A 23,330-nucleotide genomic window follows, 5' to 3' on the forward strand; every position below is an offset into this window, starting at 1 on the left:
GGTGTGGAAAGTATTTGTGGTTTGAAAGGTTTTGTGTACTGCAGTGAAATTGTCACAGATCTTTAATTTTTGTTTTCTGACTCCATCTCCTGGGACATTCAGAACAAAACTTCCCATCACTATGCTCCCTGTCTGAAATGACACTTACTGGAATACAAAAGTATTACGGCCAGAGTCAGACGGTACTGCATTCAAGGTTTTGTCAGGAAGACGAGCCCAACCCCTTTGTCTGTGTATACATTGGCAGTGTCCTTAAACTTACAAACAAGCCAAACACTGATATCTGCTGGAAAACAGTATGTATTGCAGCAGATAAAATGCTACAATACGGGGAACAGCTGCCCTGTGTTCTGCCTCTCAGGCAGTCCTTCCTGCCAGAGTGACCATCGGTCCCTCATCTTTCTTCAGCAGTGGCATAGCCTACTCAAACCCCACCAGGACTTTGGCTTCATTAAGTTTGTCTTCTTTCATACTTGTTTCCTATTTTCTCACACTACCACTATCACTTTACCAAGGCATAACTCAAGGCATAACTGGTAGCAAGGAAAGAAAGACATCAACAGCATTTTGATGGCTAGTTACTTAATTTATGATAAAACAAAATTAAAACAAACAAAGCTAATCTCAAATTGTCTCATTTTCTGTATGTGTAGTCTACTCATTTTTTTTTTTGAAAATGCAGAACAAATGAACTACAGAGCGTTATTGTGGGAAAGAAGTCAACAAAGTCAAGGCAAGTGTATTTGTACAGCACCTTTTAAACACGAAGGCTTTACATGAGGCATATAATCTAATAAAACATTTTAATGGCAAATATGAAGTAAATCGAAACATTCAAATGCCAACAAAAGACAAAGAAATAGTTAAAAGGGAGAGGCATAAATAAATTAATAAAAGTTATAGTCCAAACAATGGACTATTCCAACTTTCCAGTCTTTCTACTGCAGATTTTGGCAGGAATACGTTTCTTAAAATGTTATATGAAAATCAGGATCCTCTAGATCTGGGTATTGTTTCAGATAATTAAACCTAATATAGTTTTGCCTTGATGTAGAAGCTGAGGTCAATCAAAGTCTATTGAAACTTGAGTTAATCTTACATATTAAATATTCTCTTCATTTCTGGAAACTAGAAAATTTTAAAAATGTCACTCACATATATGTCAGTAAAAAAATGCTATTTGACTATAATGGTTTTAAAATGGCAAAACAGAACACAGAAATGACTTTTGTCACAAATTAATGGTGAAAATAGGGAAGGAACCACTTTCTTTTAGTTAAATTTAATGATTTTCAGTGGTGGAAGAAATATTCAGATCCTTTAATTAACAACAGTAATACCACACATAATAGTAAAATAATGCAAGTTTTATCAAAATGTACTTAAAGTATTAAAAATAAATTCTCATTGTGCAGTGAAATGGTACCTGAAGTGTTTTACTATTATACACAAGGCCTATATTATGTTTCTGGATTAATTTAAATGTGTAGGTTGCATTTTACTGCTGTAGTTGTGTATGGCTGCACTAATTTTAACTACTTGGTTGTTTAAGCTGCATCAAATTGTATAAAATCGTCATATGTTTATAATGACACTGTCCTCTGAGAAACACTTTTCAGGAGCTTTCAGGAGTTTTCAGCTTTGTTACAATGCATTTTCCAGATAGTCCAACTTTATTTAGCTCAAGAAGTGGAGATTTTCAAAATCACAAAATTTGGAAAATCTGAAAAGTAACTAAGGTTAGGTCTAGTAGGCTAATTAAAGCCGTCAGACAAATGTAGTGGAGTAAAAAGCAAAACATCGACTCTCAATATTTAGTGGCGTAGATGTATGAAGGTGCATAATGTGAGAATACCCAACTAAAATACAAGTACCTACAGTGCTGGTGTAGACGTTACTTTCACCACTCAGCAGCCAAGCAGCCTGGGACCAGGACATGAGCTGAGCCTGAGAGACTGAACTCAGGGCATGCCGGTCCCTGCTTCAACCACCGTCACTGCTGACATCATCTTCTTACCAGTGACTGCTGTTATCAAGATGGCGCTGCGGCCAGGATCTGGGGGAGGCAGCAGGTATTTTAGCCTTTTAAAATCATCTCTGTCTCTAAAATGAAAACCATTTGTGAATTATCCGCCTCTGAGTGCCGCTTAGCAACACGTTAATCACACAGAAAGAGCTCAAATCCAGCGATAAAAGGCCGGTTTTGTTACAGAGGCAGGGTGATGAGATGAGATGGCTGGTTGTCAGGTGTCACAGCTAACGTTAGCTAGCTGCTTCTGCTGCCGGTCCATGCTCAGAGTGGGCCAAAACAAAGACACAATGTGCATATATTAACACATTTCACGTGTCATGTTTTTTTGAATCCGTCAGTATGCCTGCAGCTCACGGTTTCCAGTGATATAACATGGTATTTATTAAAGTAACACACATCACACACTAGTAGCATTGTCAGAAAATCGCTGGCACCTGTGCAGACAGGCCTGTGGGCGGGTTGATGGAGTTAATATTAGCTTTATCAACTTTGACTTTCTGGCGGTCATATGTGTTTATTTTGGGGAGTATTTAGTAGCATGTTAGTACACTGTCGAGTATTTAAGAGAGCGAAGCAGATGGGAAGTGAAGCTGCTAAATTAGTGATGATTTGAACACACCAGCTGCAGAGGCTTGATATATTTCAGCTCGTCTCCAGGTGTCACACTGCTCTGCTTTATGTTTAGTGAATACTCATTTACTGAATCAGTCAGCCCTCTCACACATGCATAGTCCATGTCTCTAAGCAATAAATATTTCTAAATATTTTTTTAGAATGAATAGTTGTAAATATTGAGATGATGTAGAGGTATCTCATTAGAACATCATGGTCTGCAGAGGAGATGAAAAGGCCAGACTCATGATTCTTTCATAAGCTGAGCTCGAGCAGCTTGAATAATGAATATGCTCTAGTTACAAGCATCTCGGCTAGCCAGGTGATACTGACCTCACAGGTGAAACCAAATCCCTCAGGCCTAGGTGAGTGTGGGCAGTAGGAAAAAGCTGATGTAATGTGAAGACCTGGAGGTAACTGTAGTTCTCTTGATGATATGCTTATCATTCTTCTTCTGATGTCTGATCCACACTTAATGACTTGTGCTATAACTTCTCTTGGCTAAAGTCAGTTCTGTTTACTTGTGGTATGTCCACTTAATTCCTGTATGAAGAGTGTTGCTCCCTTTTTCTTACAGATTTTTGACAATAAGTAGAGCAGGAAACAGTGATTTAATTATTCAGTCAGGCAGGATTGTGTCAGCACTACTTTTTCACTGCTGTTGATAAAGCCTCACCTTTTAGACACCGGTAGATGGCAATGAAGTCATTCAGTCAGTCAACTGTCAGAAATGTTGCTATAACGTTTATTTCATGTGTTACCTGTCCTGTTAGTGTATTTGGGTGAATCAGACCATTGTGGACAACGTTTCAAATCAATAAGCAGGACTGTTTTATCGCAATATTGGATGTTGTGTGCTATTTCATTTTCTGGTTCATTAAAAAAAAAAAACAGGCATTCCTGTGTTATGTTATCCATAAAGAGTTTCTCAGCTGATTTGTTTAAAAAGTTTCACTGTGCCTTGAAAGTTTTTATCCATATTGCCCACTCCTGACTAGCACCACTTTTTCACTGCTGCTGAAAATGTCTCATATTTATTTGGCAGATGGCTGTCAATCACATCCACAAAGTCTGTATAATTTTAGCCTGGTGCATCTGTTATCTGTAGCATATTCATTTCTGTTTCCATGCCAAATATCATGGATTTGAATGAAGGAGTTAAGTTGGAAGTTGGTTTTGGATGGTTTCAGTTGCAGTGAGTTTGGGTGCCAGACATGATAATACAGCAATAATAAAGTAAAACGTGTCAGGAGTGCCAGAGCGGGAAACCAGGAGGTGGAGCAGTAGTGCAACTTATAAAAAGCTATGGGACAGCTGAAGTAACCTTTGTGGGTTTTTAGTGTTTGGAGAAAACATGTCAGTTAATATATTTTGAAGCTAAATTGTGAAGTCAAAGTTGATGTGGCAGCATTTCCCACATGGAGACATTGACAGCAGCCTGTGTGATTACATAATTCGTCAGGCATTGACCTCATGAATGTAAGATGATGTCCTATTGTTATAACATACTTGTCAAGAGTGTAATGTTGTGGGGTGGGTTTCGTAACTGGTGACATTTCCAAGAAAATTATTAATCATTTAGTCTAGATTAAAAAAAGGTGTTTTTAAAAATGCTCATGTTGTTTTGTTTTACCAACAATACATATTCAGTTTACAATAATATAAAAGAGAAAAATAGAATAGAATAGCATTTGAGAAGCTGAAACCAGAGGATGTTTTGCTTTATAAATGACTTTTAATAGATAAACAAAATTATTGTTAATCAAGCAGGAAATTAATTGTGGCTCAAATCAATTAACTGATCATTTCAACTCTAATTGTGTTTTATTTAATACAACTGCAACGACACACTGATGATTAATTGCATTATCATATAGGCTAGCCTCTTTCTGTATTTCCTCCTTAGAAGAGGGATTTTATGTCTTATGTATATTCCACAATAAGAGTAGCTTCTGAACAAACTAAAATAATTTTAGTTTTAGCTTCATCAGTGACGATGACATTGACACAAACTCCTGACCCTGCCTTCTGTCTCCCAGCTTTCAAAACAGTTTGATGATAGCTCTTGGATGATTACAGGCCTTTTACAAGGCACAGGCCTGCCTGGTGTCCACAGCTGCTGTTACTGCTTATCTTCTTCTATGTTAATCTGCTCGGCCATGACCTGTTATTTGCTGCAGGATGGTGGGCAGCAGCGCTGTAGTGCTCCTATAAAAGCTTTTTAAGCTGCAAATCTTACAGGAAGCAGAAAACCCTCCAAGTCAAGCATCATCACTGAAGATAACACCCAGGCGTATTACATCAGTACTCTGTGAAGGACAACCTCTTCCATTTTCTTATAGGTTAAATGCTTTTAAATTATGACTTTACAAATGTAATTGATATTTCCTTTACATACACACAGTCATCTAAATCACATTAGAGATGGCACTGTAACAGTTTTCATATCATCTCGTTCAATATATGAAGCTGCCTTCTTATATCAGAAATATTTATTAATTTGCCACTATCAGGTTACATAAATTGACATTAATGTTATGTAAATGCACCAGGTTTTGCAAAAATAGTTTGAAGTGAAAAGGTTTGATCAGCAAACCCAGGGCATGATAAAATAAAAGGCAAACAAAGAACATTACAACACAATACAATACCTCTGTGTATCAAAGCCTTACACTGACTACATTGCTGCAACCTCCTTTTGAAAATGTTGCTTCCTTTCTTTACTGTTTTTTGGCCACTTGGTTGCAGCAGAAACAAGCTGTAAACATAACATTAACACTTTATAAATTTGAGTTCTTAGCAAACAGTTGCCTTTTTACACATCCAGTCGATTGATATAGCATCAATTATGAGTACAGTGTTTGTGTTCAGCTGATGAATGAAAGTCTAATATGTATCTCCTTTTAGCTCTATTTTGGTCTCCACCAACTCCTGAGGGGAAAATCTGGCTCTTTAACTGCTAAATGCTCTACTGTGTTCACCAGATAGTTGCTAACTGTTTCAGTGCGCTGTTTAGTGGTGTTGGTTTACATCAAATTTTTTGCTCTTTTTCAATGAAAACGATGCTACAACGGCATAGAGACTGAACCGAAATAGTAAATTTGAGTGCTGGAAAACCAAAACAATAAGTTGAAAGTCACCATTAAGCTCTGTAGAGCTGAAAGGAGCAGCGGAGTCTGGTGATAAATCTGTGTGGGTTCGTCGCTATGAGAGATCCCTTTCACGTTACACGTAGTAATTTGAGCCATTGGTCATTTTAAAATACTGTTTACAGCAGCTTTAAAGCTTATTTATTAGCTTGATAAAATTTCTGTGTACTGAAGGTTTGCCTCTTGTAGAATGTTTCAGAGCAATGTGTAAAAGCTGAACTGTCGACTCACAGAAAATGAATAAACATTTCATCATTGATTAATTGTTTAAGTCATTTATCAGCCAAAATGCTGAAACATTTGTTGGTACCACCTTATCAAATATGTGTATTTGCTGCTTTTCTTTGTTTAAATCCCTATAAATGTAACGTATATGCAGTGTATGTATAAATATAAAAATACACTAAGCTCCCAAAAGTTAATTTTGCATCAAGAAGTCAAACTGAAATTATTCCTTATTTGCCATGGGGAGTTAACAAGTGCTTTGGCAAATGCTTGAACTATGTTACAATGAGTTCCCTGCCTCCCTTTTGTTAGCACAGTTGTGTTGGTACTAAAGTTAGCAGTGTGATAATGTCACTCCTATTGGATTAGTGATGCTCAAATGTAGCTTAGAGCCAGTCGGGAAAGCAGAGACCCGACTGGCTCTTTCTTCTGTTTGTCTCTGCATCATCAATTCCCGCCTGAAGAACTGAGTTGTAATAAGTTATTTGACAAATAGCTGAAGGCCTGTGTGGGTTGGCTCTGGTGAGGAGAGACTTGGCCGACTTGAAGAGGCTTCCTCTGATTATTTCTTAAAGGCCTTTTTCTCAGCACAGACTCAGTGACAGAGTCCAAGTCGCCTGTGGAAATGAAACTGCACCAATTTTTCTGCTTTTTGGCATTAATGTTAAAATTTCTAAGGAAACTCCCCTTGAATCTGCTCTTTGGGAATAAGCTGAAACTACTTACAACAAAGGGTCAGTGTGGTTCGATCTGTAACTGCTGCTATTTGCTGATCAGTAAACACCAACAGCAAATGGATATAGGATCAGTTTTTCCTTTTACCTGTCAGATTTAGTGCTTGTAGTGAAAGCAGCTTTTACTGATGTGGTGTTTTCACACAGAGAAAGAATGACGGCTTAGAAAAAATTCAGTGATTTTATTACAGCTTAATGCAGTCATGGCTCTCACTTTACAAATGCTTCTTAATGTGATAGTACGACACTTATGCAGAGGGTGTGGACAGGTTAATGAAGTAGTGACAACTTCACACTTTTTGTTTTACATTTGTTCACGGTGACAGGGGACATGATGCTGTTTCTGTTTAGTTTGAATCACCTACATTTCTTCTTTTTCATCCCTTTAGTTTTATGTATCCCGTTGGAGGGGGCCTGGGACCTCCACAAGGTGAGTCATTCTGCAGTCAACATTACCAGCCCACTATATTTGACCACTTTCATTATTAGATGCTGATAAATAAATGAAAAACATTTTTTCTATGAATTTGAATTGATCAGTGATCATTTAGCCTAGATGATTTTTAGCCCGTTTTGCTTCTCATTAGTTTTTCCTGTTAATGATTGGTCCTTGTCGTTAAAGATCACCGTAAGTCATTAGACAGAACTAATTACCAGCAAGGATTCGGCACATTGGAGCTCATACCTTTGTTAGCCATGCCCAGAATAGGTGCAATGTGGGCCTCAGATGGTCTATCATTCGGCTGTGTGTGCTTGTCATATTTAGGCTGTTGACTTTGCAGCAACACACCTGATAAAGCATCCACACATCACTGGGACAAGCGTCTCTAAGGGGTCATTACATGCTCCCATTAGCTATGTCATTTTAGACAAAGTAGATTGTGTGCAGCCTCCTAAACATGCCACTTATTCAGCCCGGTTGAGCCCTAACATGTGAATCATCTGGAGGCTCCAGTAAGAGCTGGCTGCTCAGCTCTGGCTGTCGGCTCCCACAGCATCTGTGAAAACAAACAGACACTTTCCCATTTTTTCCCTCCTCACTCCTCTTGTTTTGCTCCAAGCTGTCACAGTTGTCACCAGAAAAACAGATTTGGTTGTTGCTGAGCCTGTGTCTTTTTCCAGCTGTCCAGGAAATTGATTTGCAATACTGAATCATGTCCATACTCTGGAGGCTTTTTCCCCCCTTAACGTGTATTAAGTTTTTTTCATTGCACTTTAAATTGGGCTTACTGTCATGCTTCAAAGTTAATACACTATTCGCATCATAACAGGGTTTGTGTGTGTTTCTGTAGGCATGGTACCCATGCAGCAGCAGCAGCAGCAGCAGCAGCAGCAACAGCAGGGCTTCCCCATGGTTCCTGTCATGCAACCGAACATGCAGGGCATGATGGGAATGAACTTTGGAGGGCAGATGCCCCCAGGAGCAATGCCTATGCAGGTGAGCTTGTGTTTAATGTTGGGCAGTTTTTTTTATCTTCTTGATTCTGTGTTTGTCTGTTTGTTTTTGTCCTTCTAATAGTTCCCTTAGGGGATTTATCATCAGCTTTTGTAGTATTTTTAACAAACCTGCTAATGTGGGCTTCCATTGATTGGTTCCATTCAAGTGGAGACTTGTGTTAAGAGCTCCTCTTAACCATATTTGCTTCCAAATCAATCTAGTCACTTAACTGTTCATCAGCACATTAACAGGAATTTATTACAGTCTTGTGATTTTTCACAACATCATTCTGAATTGCATTGCATTGTGAACATTTTTAATATCAAATGAAAGGAGTGTGACAGTAGGAATGCTCATCAGATTTCTAAGCTGCTGTTTGTATTTTTTTGTGGTTTTATTTTGTGGCTAACAGGGTGGAATGGCTATTGGGATGCAGACCCCTGGGATGCAGTTCTTAGGTCAGCCACAGTTTATGGGTATGAGACCTGCTGGACCCCAGTACACTGCTGACATGCAGAAGCAAATGGCTGAGGAACACCAGTAAGACATCTTTAAACTAATACCATGGCTGTTCTTTGTGTTTGTTTGTGTAGTGTGTGTGTGTGTGCATGAATGCTCCCATATGTGTGTATATAATATAGTATAATAACAATTTTAGCAAAGCGGTAAAGAGACCATATTTTTTAGCCATAGTAACAGCATGGCTCCATGGATAGCAATGTCAGTCAGTTGGTCCACCACTGTGGTCCAGATGGAAATATCTCAACAACTATTTGTTGATCTCCTGACTTGACCTCTAGCACCTCCATGAGGTTCACATTTGTGATTTTTGAGGATGAACAGGATTAGATTTAATAACTGGTGATCCCCTTTACTTTCAATAATTTAATTTGTCTAATCCTTGATATGTATATGTATATATACCTTATGAGCAAATATCCACAATAACATCAGCCTCAGCTGTACTTTGTGTTTCACTGAATCACTGAAAGCTCCAGTGGTGCTGCTCTTGGGTTGCCGCTGATTTGATCGCTTTATGGCTTTTTCCCTTTGAAAATTGTTGACTTATCTTGTAAAAATTTAAATAAAAAGGCTTCTTTTCAGGATAGTTTATATCCACATATCTATTCCTGGTTATTGCATCTATGTGTTATACCGTATCTTTGTTTTAATTATCTATGATAAGGGGGCTTCTGGGTGGCTTGGGCGTTTAAGATTAAGTCTGGCAGTTTTCTACTATCTAATACATTTTAAAATTCTCCAATATACTTGATAATTGAAACTGTACTTGATTCTTTAAACTATACTATGATCTGAATTCATTTGTAAACTCTGACAAGACAGCCATGTCTGTTTTTTATGCTTTATAAATCTCTGAATATTTTCCACAAATGTAGATATTCTGCATTTCATTAATACAAAATAATATATACAAATAAAAATTACAGGAAAAATACGCAACCCTATACCCAATTGAACAAGGGTCATGAATGACTATGGTAAATGGAAAGAATGGTAATTATTCTGTTGATGGGAGCAATAAGACTTTCTGTTTTTGGGGAGCCTCCTTAAATCTATGTCCTGTATTTTACTCATGCTCAGAACCCCTTCTTTCCAGTTTTTATTTGTTCTTTATTGTGTTAACAATAAAACAAATCCAAGTGTTTTGCCCTGTTACTAACATATTCAAGAATATGATTTACTTGGCTGTCCATATAATGTCTGCACTCTTCTTGCCCTTTAGAAAACGTCTGGAGCAGCAGCAGAAGATGATGGAGGAGGACAGAAAAAGAAGACAATTTGAGGAGCAGAAACAGAAGCTGAGGCTGCTCAGCAGTGTCAAACCCAAGGTGAGTCTCTCCCCACATCCTGTTCATTTTACTGTTTTTTTGTCCGCTTGTCCGCTTCTCAACTTCGTAATCCTCTGGGCTCTTAAAACTCAATCGTTCTGTACTCAGACAGGAGAAAAGAGTCGTGATGATGCCTTGGAGGCAATCAAAGGCAACCTGGATGGCTTCAGCAGAGATGCGAAGATGCACCCAACTCCATCATCACAGACTAAGAAGCAAGGTACCTTTATATCAACACTTTTATATGTAATCCCTGGGATTTTTCCTGATGTGCCTCTCCATCAGCAAGCCTGGTCTCTGTAGCTCTGTTGAAATGCCTCCATTTGAGAATAATAACTAGATTAGAGGCAGGTCAGCATGATGATGGCGTAGCTGGCAGCCAGATGAGCCAAAATTGGAATTTTCTGTCTGACTATTTAAAATGCAACACAGATTCTTAATCACAGTTCTTTTATCACGTAATTTTCCTGTCTCTCACTTCATCTGTCAGTATTGTCATTATCCCTTTTTAGTAGCATCATTAATTTTTATATCTGTTTTTAATACAGCATCTGTTAATGGACCTCAGTGTTCATGTTCTGAACTGTCTTAGAACTATAGATTCCCTGTGCACTTCAGAAATTTGTAGTTATGCGTTCGGTAATTTAACATAAAGCACTGTCTACTAGCAGCACTAATGGCATTGCAATACTATAGTTTCACCAAGGATGGATTTTCACCTTGAAACCAGTCAAATTGTTTTATTTGAATAATAATTAGCATCTAGACAAGCTTTGTCTTTGTGATCCATTGGTGGGGTCCTGGCCCACAGATTGGGTCAGTATTCTGGTGTTGGTGTTTATACAAAGGTTGCACTTAATCAGTGGTTCCGTTAAGAAGCATGTAATTAAATCTGAATATTAATTAAATGCTGCATGTTAAGATTTTGGTTGAATCTGCAGTTCTACCATTTCTGGTTTTTTACAAAATAGTCTTTATCTCACTCTTGCAATGTGCAGCCCTTAATTTATTCTCCATTGTAGTGTGTGTCGTGTTGTGCCATCATCATTATTTCTTCATTTTTGCAGACTCATCGCCATCACACCCGTCTGTCACCACTCACTCCCTCCCCCCAGCTTTGTCCGAGGACAATGACGAGTTTAGTGACTTTCAGGGGCCTTTAGACGCTCCCGCCTCCTTCCCTCCGCCCTCCTCCTCCTCCTCCTCCACTTCCTCCAACTTCGGCCTCTCCTCTCAGGCCCACGTCCAGCCTTCGTCCTCCGCCCCAAAGACAGGTTTCTCTGAGGACGATGACGAGTTTAGTGACTTTGTTCAGGGTCCTGTAAATGCTTTCCCTTCCCCCAACTTGCAAGTTTCACCCCCTTCCCTGAGGGCAGATCAGTCCTCCTCTTCCTCCTCCCTCCCTGCCTCTGTGTCCATTCCCACTGTCACCCAACACTCAGCTGTCAACACCAGCTCCCAATCTACATTTCAAGGTAACTCTTCTTTTGCTTTGTTGACACCTTCCCTCCTGTCCTCATACTCTATACTCAACCATTTATCTGGAGGAATTGTTAGTTTTACTTGTAGTGCTGCTTTTTTTTGCTGATGCTAAATATTTTGACTGCTACGTCTGGATTTTTGATTGGTTTTGGCCTGCATTGCTGTGTGAGAGCATGCAGCCAGCACAGCAGATGGCCTGGCCTCATCACCTAAACTTTTAAAGTACCAGAAATTACAAATGAAGCAAACAAGGATGAAGAATAAATAAAACTTGCTTCATCATTAAAAAGAGAGAATGTTTCTCTATTGGTTTTAACCAAATAGTCGACAATTCATACTGATCCATTTATGGTTTGTGCACAGATAGAAGATTGTCACTGTCATGTGTCATCTGCCGTCTAATCTCTCGGATGAGCAGATGCTCTGACAGCCCTCGGTCTCTAGACTATGAATGACAGAGAGATCACCTTCTGTCCAGAGAAATGCAACAGCTAGCCCTCCATCCAGTGTCATCTCCCAATCCTCTGAGACATTTCTGACCTAGTTGTTTAGCATCTGGAATAAGCAGCTTAGATTAGATGTACCACTTGCCTCTAATAGTAGAGAAGAGATACCTTCAAAATATATTTAGCAGTTTGATGTGGGAAATTAACTCTTTTTTTTTGTTCAGATCATCAAAATAGCAGGTTGCGTAAGAAAACTGTCATGTTAATTGGTACTTATTAACAGGACCTGACATATAGGGCAGAAAATACACAGTAAAACAAATGTCAGTATACTAAGGGAAATATTTACTAAGTCTGTTACAAATTTCATCAGGGGAGCAAACTTTTAGTTGGACTAAAGTATGATTGAATGAGCCAAGTCGCAGTTCATCTGGTTTTCAGAAAATAGCACTAAATAAAATCTGATGCTGGGCTGTGACATATTTCTACTTAATTACTGGCTGCTACAATTATATCGCACTGAACTGGACCTGCTATGAGTCATTAAAAGTCAGGAAAAATAAGCATTGCATTTCTCTCACACATTAGTTGGCTATAATACCTCTACATATGTGTCTGATAAAAATTTCCCAGACGTACATTTCAGATGCAATGTCCTCTGCCGCAATGATAAATCAGGCAATGATAAATCAGGTGCAGCAGCTATGAATTGCCATTTCCTCTGAACAGGAATGCTGTAAGTTACATGAGATCGAATACACAATTTTCATTGGTACAGCTTTTTTCCCCCCATTAAACTGTCGTGCTGTTCTTCAGTAAATAAATAATTTCACAAATGCTTAGTAAATATACCCCTAATCTAGCAGCAAGTGTAATCATCAACTTGGCTATAGAGAAATAGGAAACTGCTATGCCTAGTAAGTGTGTATTATCAAAAAACCTGTTCCTCACTCACCCTTCTAGGCCTGTCCCTGGAAGAGAAGCTATTCTCCTCATGTGATCTTACTGCTGATAAGATGGCCCAGGTTAGCTTTAAATCCAAGCACAGTTTGGATAAAATGGTTCCTAAAGCTAAAGTTTCAGCCCAGTTTGAATCCAGCACTAAAGCGAGGAACTGGGCTGCGGCCCCTGAGGACTTGAGTTCGGTCTTCATCACAGAAAAGCTACCTGAGGCCCTGGTGTCAGCACCCAGCGTCCCCCCATCAGCTGCTGACTCGTCTCCTCAAACGAGTAGTGACAGTGGTGAGAGAAGTGCCTGTTTATTAGACTTTATAGCTTCTTCTTCTCTCCCTTGCTTTGCTGCAGTACACAATCAAGGCAGTAGTTTTCTCTCTGTCCTGGGGAAATATTTTCACTCTTTCTAACTCTGACATAATAATTCTGTACCTTTTAGCAGCTGATTAATCTATTTTTTCTCTTTGGGTCATAATTGGTTTATACTTGATTCTAGCCTATGTGCTGTTACATGAAATACCGCTGACATTTTCTTCATTTTTAGTATGAGATAATTATGGAGTGGCAGTGCCTTTGAGGTACCCTCCCTGGTCTCTTTACATCTTCTTGTAAGCAGAGTCTCTGCTCTTATTTCTGTCTGCTGTATACCTCTGTCACTTCTGGCCAAATATTAGAGGGGCCTTCTCATGTTGGCGCTGTCTGCACACATTTTGGAAATGGACTGTGTCTGTCGAGGTCCTGGGGTAATACCTGCTGACTCAATAAGCTGCCATCTGTTCCCTCGCTGTGTAACACCCTCCCAGAGAAAAACCTTTGGTGCATGCTGACTGCTTTGGTTTAACAGGGATGCGCATGGATTGGCAGTTGCCACTGGGGCCCAAACATAATCCAAGGCTGATTGTGCATGCCACTTGGCTACTCCTTTGTGCTGTTATTTGTTTGTCTGTGTTCGTGTCCTCCATGTCATCGAGGGAAATATAGAGGCTCATCATGGAGACTGGGGAGATTTGTAATGAGATTCATTTAACTGCCCAAGACTGATGGGAGTATCATGTGCAAAGTGTCTGCCTGAGTAAACAGATTCCTTGCAGACAGTGTTAGAAACTCAATGCGAGTTGTAGCTTTTTTCCCTCAGAATGTTTGTCAGCTTACTTGCAGAAAGAAAAAAGTTTATTTAGGTCAATGTCAGCAGTTAAATTGGATTTTTAGTTATTTTTTCTTATAAGCGAGACTCCTCTCCCCTCTCCTTGAAGCAGGAAACAGACTGATTTATAGATGTCTGACGTGGCAGGACACTTGTGATTCAGTGCAGGGGAGCATTACTTCTGCACCAAGCCTTCCAGACATCAGGTGTATGATTTTGTTGAGTTTGATAAAGCAGGGCTCAGCTGCCAAGAGGGTTGGCGAATCCAATGCCTGGACCAGGCTTTTGCTATAACAACTAATTGTGTGTGTGTGTGTGTGTGTGTGTGTCTGCTTGTGACAGCAGGTGTTGGCGTGTACCCACAACAAGAGCACATCCAGTCCATGGTGCCAGCCTGGGTTTACAATGACAGCCTTGTCCCAGGTAAACATTTATAAATAAATATGTCCAGTAATGTTCATAGATATTCATGTCTGACATTACACTGTTTTGTAAAAACAAATGTAAATACAAACTATAAATCTCAAGTTAAATTCTAAAATAATTTAGTTGGTTACATCTTTACCTTTTTTTTTCTTTCCTTAGAAATGTTCAAGAAGGTTCTTGAATTCACCATGACTCCGGCAGGGATAGACACAGCCAAACTCTACCCAATACTGATGTCATCAGGTCTTCCCAGGGAAGCACTGGGGCAAATCTGGGCATCAGCCAACCGCACAACACCTGGCATGCTGACCAAGGAGGAGCTCTACACTGTACTTGCACTAATTGGTGTGGCACAGGTAAACACCGGAGTCAAAACAAATTATCCACTTAAAACAACTTTATTAATCATCCCCCATGGCTTCCACACAGCCTCGACATAAACTCCACACTGGAATTCGGCGTAGCTAGAAATAGGGAGAAAGAGGCGTTGTGAATCAGCACAGGGCTTGTGAGGCATTGTAAGCCGAATATATGTCTGAGTCCCCATCAGCCGAGTTTGGCAGGAGGCTTCTTATCATCCTTAGCCTGGGCCTGTCACCACCACCCTGGGGAAGATGCAAATCTGCAGGCAGCTCACGAAACACTGCATGCCACCGCTTCCATGCGAGGAATAATAAGACACCTTTGGTGATGCAAATATTCAAGAGCCTTAAAACACAAGCACAACAAGGTGCATTCTCGTGTGAGGGGGGAAAAGGTTTGAATCTGCCTTCAACATCTGTTCAAAAGGAACTTGACTGTATTGAATAATTTCAATCCTTGTTTAGTGACTATATGATGCCATCGAATGAAATGGGTCCAGAGTAGCCACTACGCCGACACCTCTAGTGATCTCTCATGGTTTAGGTGTGGTTCAGGTTCAGTGTGTAATATTTCTGAGGATCTAATGACAGAAATGCAATCCAAGATCCATAACTATGTTGTCAGTGGTGTATAACTGTATATACTACGTTCTTCTTGTTCTACTTCTGGTAGAATTCAGGCAGTGCAGACACTCATCACTATGCTGAATACGTACGTTAGAAGAAGAAGAAGAAGAAGTAGTAATAATATACAGCGGGGATTGGCAAATAAGTTTTGCATCGGAGTAATATTTTCAACCATTAGATGGTGGGTGAGAATATAAGACATAATATTGACTTGTTTCAACATGTTGTTTGGTTTGCTCAGTTGGTAAGGTGTGGGGCTCACAATCCGAGGGCTGAGAGTTCAATCCCATCTTGAGACAATTTTTTTTTCTCTCTTCAACAAATGGATTCTGCAGCGAATGTTTCTCAGATAAGGACATGTGCTGCACTGTTTGTGTTTCAGTGTTTGATCTGCATCCATCAACCTACAGTTGCTTTTTGTCGTGTTTCTCTGTATCTGCAGGCAGAGGACATTTAGGGGAATCACGTTTTTTGACGGCTCTTTTAGAGGTGTGTCAAGCAGGCTACAGACTCTTTTAATGTCATTCAGTAAAAGCTGAGTTCAACTCCAATACTGCTTTACAGTAAAGAAGCTTTTTACGGTTTTATTTTGTAGGCAAAACAACTAAAGAGGAAGTGATTATGTGAGTAACTGTTGCTTTTATAAATGAGATCTATTTCAGCATCAGCCGCTATCAAACTATTTATTTATATTTTTTGCACCATAATCTGACCGCAGTGACAATGTTACACACTCTGGCTTACATTTTCCATGATATCGGTCAGTGGCCAAGTCACAATAACATGGTTTTACTAAATAATTAAGTAAATATAATTTCTTAATAAATATACCTAAAGAAACCTCATTTCTTGACTGGCCACTCTCTGCTGTCTCAGAAGAGACACTTTTTGTGCTGTGTCAGCCACCGTAGCTCTCTTACGCTCTTTGAAAGGGTAGGTGGGCAGTGGTAGATTCGACCGATGGTTGCAATTAACAACCCTCACCACTAGATGCCACTAAATCTTACACACTGAACCTTTAATTGATCAACAGATTTTAATTTGACAAGTGAAATCAAAAACTGCATTTTGTCTTATTATCAATAAAAAAAAACAAAATCAACAATGTGATTGTCTCTCAATACTTGCCCAATTTTTACCACAAAAATAAGTTATCTTTAAAATGAAACATTTCAAGTTTAAAATTTAATCTTTAGCTCAGTGTGTTTTTAATAGTGCCCAACAACTGGGCTCCATGGCAGAGGAATAAGCTATATCGGGGGTTCTTTTTTGGTTTTGGACTTTTCATTGGATTTGTTGACAATAAGAAAAACATAAAACATCACTAGTCGTATCCTTTAAACTAGTTTCCTTTGTTTCAGAGTGGCCTCCCAGCAATGAATGTGGAAATCCTCAGTCAGTTCCCTTCGCCACCAGTGCCCAACCTGCCGGCCCTGGCTATGGCCATGGCCCAGCACCAGCAGCCCATGATGGCCAAGCCCCCGGTCTCCATGGCCATGCCCGCACAAGCAGCTCCAGTCATGGCCATGACACCTGCAGCACCTTCTCAAGCACCCACAAACACTAACTTTATCGCCAGTTTCCCTCCGGCACATGTAACAAATCCATGCCTTCAGCTCTGCATTTTCCTTTAGCTGATCATATTTCACTTCTTACTCAATAACATGTTGTTGTTTTAGGGGACCAAACCAGATGATGATGACTTCCAGGACTTTCAGGAGGCTCCAAAGGCAGGAGCAGGAGACCAGGTCTTCAGCGAGTTCCAGGGGGAGTCGGGTGGAGGTTTCCCCACCACCATCGCACCTCAGCATCAAAACAGGTACAGTGCAGACGCTCAGTAAACCTAAACCATTCATTAGTTTTCAAATTAAATATTGCAAAGTTTTGTATCACTGAAGGTTGTATCACCGCCTGATATAACCTCATCTGTCTCCTTTTGCACTTCGACTTCTACTTTTCTCAAGAAAATATTTGCAGTGATGAGTGTCTAATAACTAGCCCTCATTGGTTATTTATAGCTGAGTTAATCTGCATAATATTTGTGTCTTGCATTATCTGTCTTGGAAACACATACAGTCAGACCCACTGTCTTAATATCTTGTAATAACCTCCCCAGAATAGCAATGAGTTTTGGTCATCTCTTAATGAATTCATTTCAGTGGACAGTAGATAAGCTCATTTCTCATCATACTTTCCCAGCCCTATAGAGAAACTGTCCTTTCACGGAGAGGAAGCTGAAAGGCAATTATCCCTTGAAAGACAAAGAGAACGCAGAACTGAAGTATCTCACATCTAAGTGGCATAGGCATTTTATAATTTCCTCCTCTTTCTCCCCTGAAAACAGACTGTGGGGATTTTTGTTACATTGCTGGAACAGTCAGGAGTTGAGATCGCTGTCTGATTAAATGCAAGGCTGAAAAGCTCATGTTGGTTTCCCAGCGTGAACTGGCAGGCATAACTTATGTCTTGCAGAGAAAGGGCTTTGAGGAAACTAGTATTCACTGGAAACTGAGCATAATGAATTCCTTCAGTGCTTATTCTTGTATGTCTTCAGATCAGCTACTTTTACGAAATATTGTAAGATTTTTATGCATGTTCGTTTTCTCTCTCAAGGGCATCAGAACATAATGCTATTGGTCATCATTATTTAATTTCCTCTTACATGAAAGTCGTCATGTTGTGCCGCCATGTTTCTACTGTAGCCCACAAGGACAAACTGCTCTACAGAGCTTGTTTCGTCACTGCATTGAATAGGTATGAAGAAGAAGTAGTAGTTGTAATCGTCTGGTTTGTCAGAAGTGAGAAGAGAAGAGAAATTAGCACAAGAGCCGACAGAGCATGTTGGCCATTGTAGCTTCTCTTCCGCTTGCAAAGGGAAGGGTGAGCGGTAAGTGAGTTGTTGGTTGCGATCCGCAACCCTTACCACTAGATGCCACTCAAACCTACACGCCGAATCTTTAAAGGAATAATTTGCTTTCTGGTGATGAGTTAGATAAGATGATTGATAACACTTTGATATCTGTATGGTAAATTTGAAGCTAGCTGCAACAACAAGTTAGCTTAGCTTAGCACATAGGTTTATAAAGGGGCTTTAATTTGAAATACCAAAAGAACGATTGCAAACACTTGCAGAGCAGAGCGTGTTTGTATTGGACTAAATGCCATAAATTCAAAGAGGCCTAGTCAGCTGCACCTAAATTTTAGGTGCATTGGTTTCTTCTTCCTTCTTCTAGCATTTGTCTTTGTACCATGGTTGGTATATAGTCACAGTTTAAACAAATAACTCAAAGTTATTTTTATAAAAGTTACCTACTGAACCTTTTAAACTAACAGACATTTACAGTGTGTAACGGCAAACAATTACTGATATAAGACACTCTACAGCTGTGATTTAGGCTTTTTTCAGAATTTGCATGAATAAAGCAAAGATATAGATAAAAGAAGGCTTGCCACAGCATCATAGCCACCACAATTGGTATGACTATGTAGAATGAAAAAGCTTTGAACAAAAAAAACCAACTGTCACCCAAATGTTCAGTCAGCTCAGCCACCTTATGGGGATTAAACTATACTATTGAACCTCACTTTTCCTGATGTCTTACTATAGCTATTGTGTCCCTGCAGTGCTCCTTCCATGCTGACTCCAGTGTCTGGTTCCTCCTCTGTCACGTCCTCTGATAAGTACGCCGTCTTCAAGCAGCTGTCGGTAGATCCGCCTGCAGAGCCTACACCGCCTGCCTCAGGTACCTTCTAAACCTCACATAGGATGTTAGGAACATTGTCTGCTCTCCATGAAATGCTCCACCCAGGGAAAACCCTTGGAAGAAAAGATAAAATAGGGAGAGCTTAAGGAGTAAAAGTGATCTTCAGATGTTTAAACCAACAACACAGATAATGACACACCTCCCGCTCCTCTTGCTAGATAACTGGCAAGTAGTGCAACCATTGTTTCTCAGATTCTGAAATAATATTATTTTTCTATCCACCTAATACAGCATATTTATGACTTTTTAAAATAATGATCCCTCCCAATTGATCCCCGAAGGTCACCTAGTGCAACAAGTCTACCTAAATTGTAATGCAGAGGAAATGATTTCCAAAGCAGCTTAAGTTTTTTAGTACCTTCAGTTTTTGGAAATACTTTTAACTGTGTTTTGGTCCTTAGACAATACATTGAGTACCAATTTGCTGTAACAAATTGCATTATGGCTGCCCCTGCCTGCCTGTGAAATGAGTTGTATTTTCTGTTCATACTTTCCATTCTTCTTTGTTTGTTCTGATTCAGATATTGGAGACAAATACAGTGTGTTCAGACAACTTGAGCAACCTGCTGACAAGAAACCAGTCGGTAAGAATCTCAGCCAGCCTTTCTTATACATTAAAGTCTCTGAAAAACACACATGCATATTAGCGAATCTATTGTTTTTCTTTATATATTTCTGTGTATTCCTGAGCCAAATCCCTTTGGTCTCTTTGCCAAATGACAAAAAGGACTTATTGGGCTCTGAGATGATGCCTGTGAGCACATGGCTAAAGGACAGGAGAGACCTTCAAGAACCATATCACATCCTCCTTAGAAAACAAGTCTTTGTGTTGTTTTGGTTGGGATTTGTAGGGAAAAGGGTGACGTTAGTGTTAGGTTCCCTCTAATTAAACATTGTTTTATAACTTGGGTGAAACTGTTGGGTCAATGCCATATTACCATTGTTCCATGTTTACACCAAATCTTTTTTTGCAAGACTGCAGTGTTGATACCAGTGTGTTTCCCATCCCTGTTTCATTAGAACAGTTTCCGATGGGGACAGCTCTTACAACTCCAGTAAGTCTTGCTTTGCGGTGACCTTTCCTTGGCATTGTCAGGTCCCATCTCCTTAATGAGCCCATTAGTTATCTCTTCTCCACTGTACACTAGCAGTGTGAACAGATTCTCTGTTTCAGTCCATGCATTTATTATACCACAGTGGATTAACAACCGCTGAAATTCAAGAATGCATTCTGACTTTTTCTGTGTGGTTAATACAAGCGGCATGTTTCAACAAAAGGACAAAAAGAGACAAAAATTTTCTGTTCCAAAAATGTTTGTGCTTCTCTTTTTATAGCATATAAGGAGTTTTTTTTCATTGCAAAAATACCCATCTTAACTGGTAATTTCAGTTTCTATTGAATTTAAAAATTTTTGCACAACAACCTACTGTGTGTGATATTTCTCAAGACAGAACTGCTTAAGATAGTTGCAACTGATCTTGTAAGAATCAAATTTTCTTATTTAACATGGGCAAATCAGAAAATCTTAATTTTTAATAAACATTTGCTCACATATCTACTCAAGCACAAAATATATCACATTATATTCTGACACATTCATATTTAGCAAACCCTTCAGGAGTAAAACCTAACTGTACAGTTTAAAATGAATATAATTGATATGTTTAGCTAAGTTGTGTTCCCAGGATATTTGTCTACCAAACCAGTATTGATGGTATTTTTGTATTACTATTACGCAACACTAACCAGATGTAACTAGTGGAAATTTAATTTTTTGTTCCTGATATTAGTAGATTTGTATATATCGTCCTTTTTCTGCTCAATTTTAAAATATACTTGACACCGGTTTCTAAAAATGAAAACCAAAATGCTGAAATGGCATTGGCAGCAAATTGACCTCTGTTACATCACTGGCAGAAATTTTCACTTGGAAAGTTGAGGATTTTCAGACTTAATAGAGACAAAATAACTTGTTAAGATGGACTTTTTTGCAGAATTTCTTTATCTTGTTCTGTCCCAGTTGGATCAGTTCATTGCATGTTATTGCCGATGTACTGTATATGTCTTTAGATGACATAGCTTTTTCTGTGCAGTGATGTGTGCAGTTCTTTGGACACTGCACATTTCATCACAAGACAGGAAGTTTCACAACACAACACAGCCATAACTAATCCATACACTTCCTTTCTTGTAGGATTGTGAAATGACAGAATCATGGCTGGTGCGGCTGAGGCTTTATTGTCTCATGTCAGATGTCAGTTCCCATTATGTCTCTCTGCCAGGTTAAATCATTTTTAATGATCCTAACTTGTTCTCTTTGGTTCGCAGGGGAGGGATTTGCAGATTTCAAGTCTGCCAGCGCTGATGATGGCTTCACAGACTTTAAAACCGCCGACAGCGTCTCTCCACTAGACCCTTCGGAACAGGCCAAGATCTTTCAACCTGCCTTCCCTTCTGCTTTCCCAAACTCTCAGTCTCTACAACATCTACCACAGCAGCAGCAACAGCCAGCAGTGTCTCTTTCGCAGCCCAAAAATCCTCTCAACATGGCCGACCTGGACCTTTTCTCTTCTGTAGCTTCCTCTGTTCCTGCCCCCACCGAGACAAAACCCAGCACATTCCCCTCTGTTTCTGTGCCCCCCTCTCTAGTGCTCCTACCAGGTGGAGCTAAACCTCCAGGAGGAGGGGCAGATGATTTTGGTGATTTTGCCCTTTTTGGTTCCTCCTCTGATGCTGCTCAAGCTTCAGCAGCAGGAGGAGCTGTGGCAGCCCCTCAGGACGACTTTGCAGACTTCATGGCGTTTGGCAGCTCTGGTGGGGAGCCTAAAGGCGAGAGCAGCATGGGGATCCAAGGGGAAACCTCCACCCAGCAGCGTCCTCAGCAGAGCTCAGACAAGTACGACGTATTCAAACAACTGGGTGGATTGGCCTATGATGATACTAAGGAGAGTGGTGGTGGCTCCTTCTCTTCTCTCAAAAGCGACACAGATGACTTTGCCGACTTTCAGTCCTCGAAGTTCTGCACAGCACTCGGGGCTTCAGAAAAGACTCTGGTGGACAAGGTGGCCGCTTTCAAACAGGCCAAAGAGGACTCCGCCTCCGTCAAGTCCCTCGACCTCCCATCCATCGGGGGGAGCAGTGTAGGAAAGGACGACTCCGAGGACGCGCTCTCAGTGCAGCTGGACATGAAGCTGTCGGACATGGGCGGAGACCTGAAGCATGTGATGTCAGACAGCTCTCTGGATTTGCCGGGTCTCTCGGCCCACCAGCCCCCCGCTACAGGTGAGGAACTAGTGCGATTGCTCTGGTGAGGGCCCCGTCCAGTCACACAGTATTAATTCTTAATTAAAGGCCAGCAGTGGCCTCTCCTCCTCAGTGTCCACTTGTGAAACCACACAAGGGTTCAAAGGGCAAGTAATGACGTCCTAATTTAATTGAATATGCTCAAACACTAAAGACAGACATAACACTACATGAATAACATATCAGATAAGACACATCTTTCATTGTACATTTCATCATTCATTTCATCTCATTTATTTATATATTTATGTATTTATTTGAATCCTTCCTCCCTTTTCTTTTTATTTCCAAATTCCCCTCACTCCCTTCCTGCATATAATATTATTGTAATGACAGAAAGGTCCCGGCCCATTTCTCTATTTATTTACAAATGATGAGTGCCTGTTTTTTATGTGATGGCAGTCGTACTTGATAGACGAGGTCCCCGGTTGCTGTCTGTGTGACTTGGATAAGCTCCTTGTTTGTTTGTGTCAGACAGCTCGTTTCCCTTCAGTGTACCTATTGCCTCCGCAGGCTGAACTGTGTGTGTGTGTGTGTGTGTGTGTGTGCGCGTGTGCGTGTGCGTGTGTGCGCAGGCAGAGGCTCAATTGAATACATACAAGTACAGGAGGGTGTTGCAGTTATGATCCTCTTGTTTATTCTAATCACAGGTTTCACACAATAGGCCGCAGTTTACCAAAGGCATTATCTGTAAGCCATCATTCACCTTTTTAACTGTTGACATTTGGTTTGTGCTGAATGCGGATCAGATAATATAATTTTGATTTAGCTGGAAATGAAA

At 40.0% G+C, this 23,330-nt stretch overlaps 1 protein-coding gene across 1 annotated transcript in view; it reads left to right on the forward strand.

The window, feature by feature from the left end:
* Positions 1-1,965: 1,965 nt before the first annotated feature.
* The window catches only part of synrg (synergin, gamma), a 35,029-nt gene continuing 13,664 nt past the window's right edge, over positions 1,966-23,330 (forward strand). The window contains 15 exon segments of the mRNA XM_038693786.1: positions 1,966-2,072; positions 7,142-7,182; positions 8,045-8,190; positions 8,603-8,730; positions 9,935-10,040; positions 10,149-10,260; positions 11,108-11,515; positions 12,932-13,210; positions 14,409-14,489; positions 14,652-14,848; positions 16,843-17,076; positions 17,161-17,300; positions 19,106-19,224; positions 19,767-19,829; positions 21,575-22,528. Coding sequence (XP_038549714.1) covers positions 1,969-2,072; positions 7,142-7,182; positions 8,045-8,190; positions 8,603-8,730; positions 9,935-10,040; positions 10,149-10,260; positions 11,108-11,515; positions 12,932-13,210; positions 14,409-14,489; positions 14,652-14,848; positions 16,843-17,076; positions 17,161-17,300; positions 19,106-19,224; positions 19,767-19,829; positions 21,575-22,528 — 3,112 coding nt within the window. The 5' untranslated portion in view covers positions 1,966-1,968.

The sequence above is a fragment of the Micropterus salmoides genome, unplaced genomic scaffold (assembly GCF_014851395.1).
Source record: "Micropterus salmoides isolate LMB-PRFRI ecotype aquatic unplaced genomic scaffold, ASM1485139v1 Ms_hic_scaffold_3, whole genome shotgun sequence".
Lineage (NCBI taxonomy): Eukaryota > Metazoa > Chordata > Actinopteri > Centrarchiformes > Centrarchidae > Micropterus > Micropterus salmoides.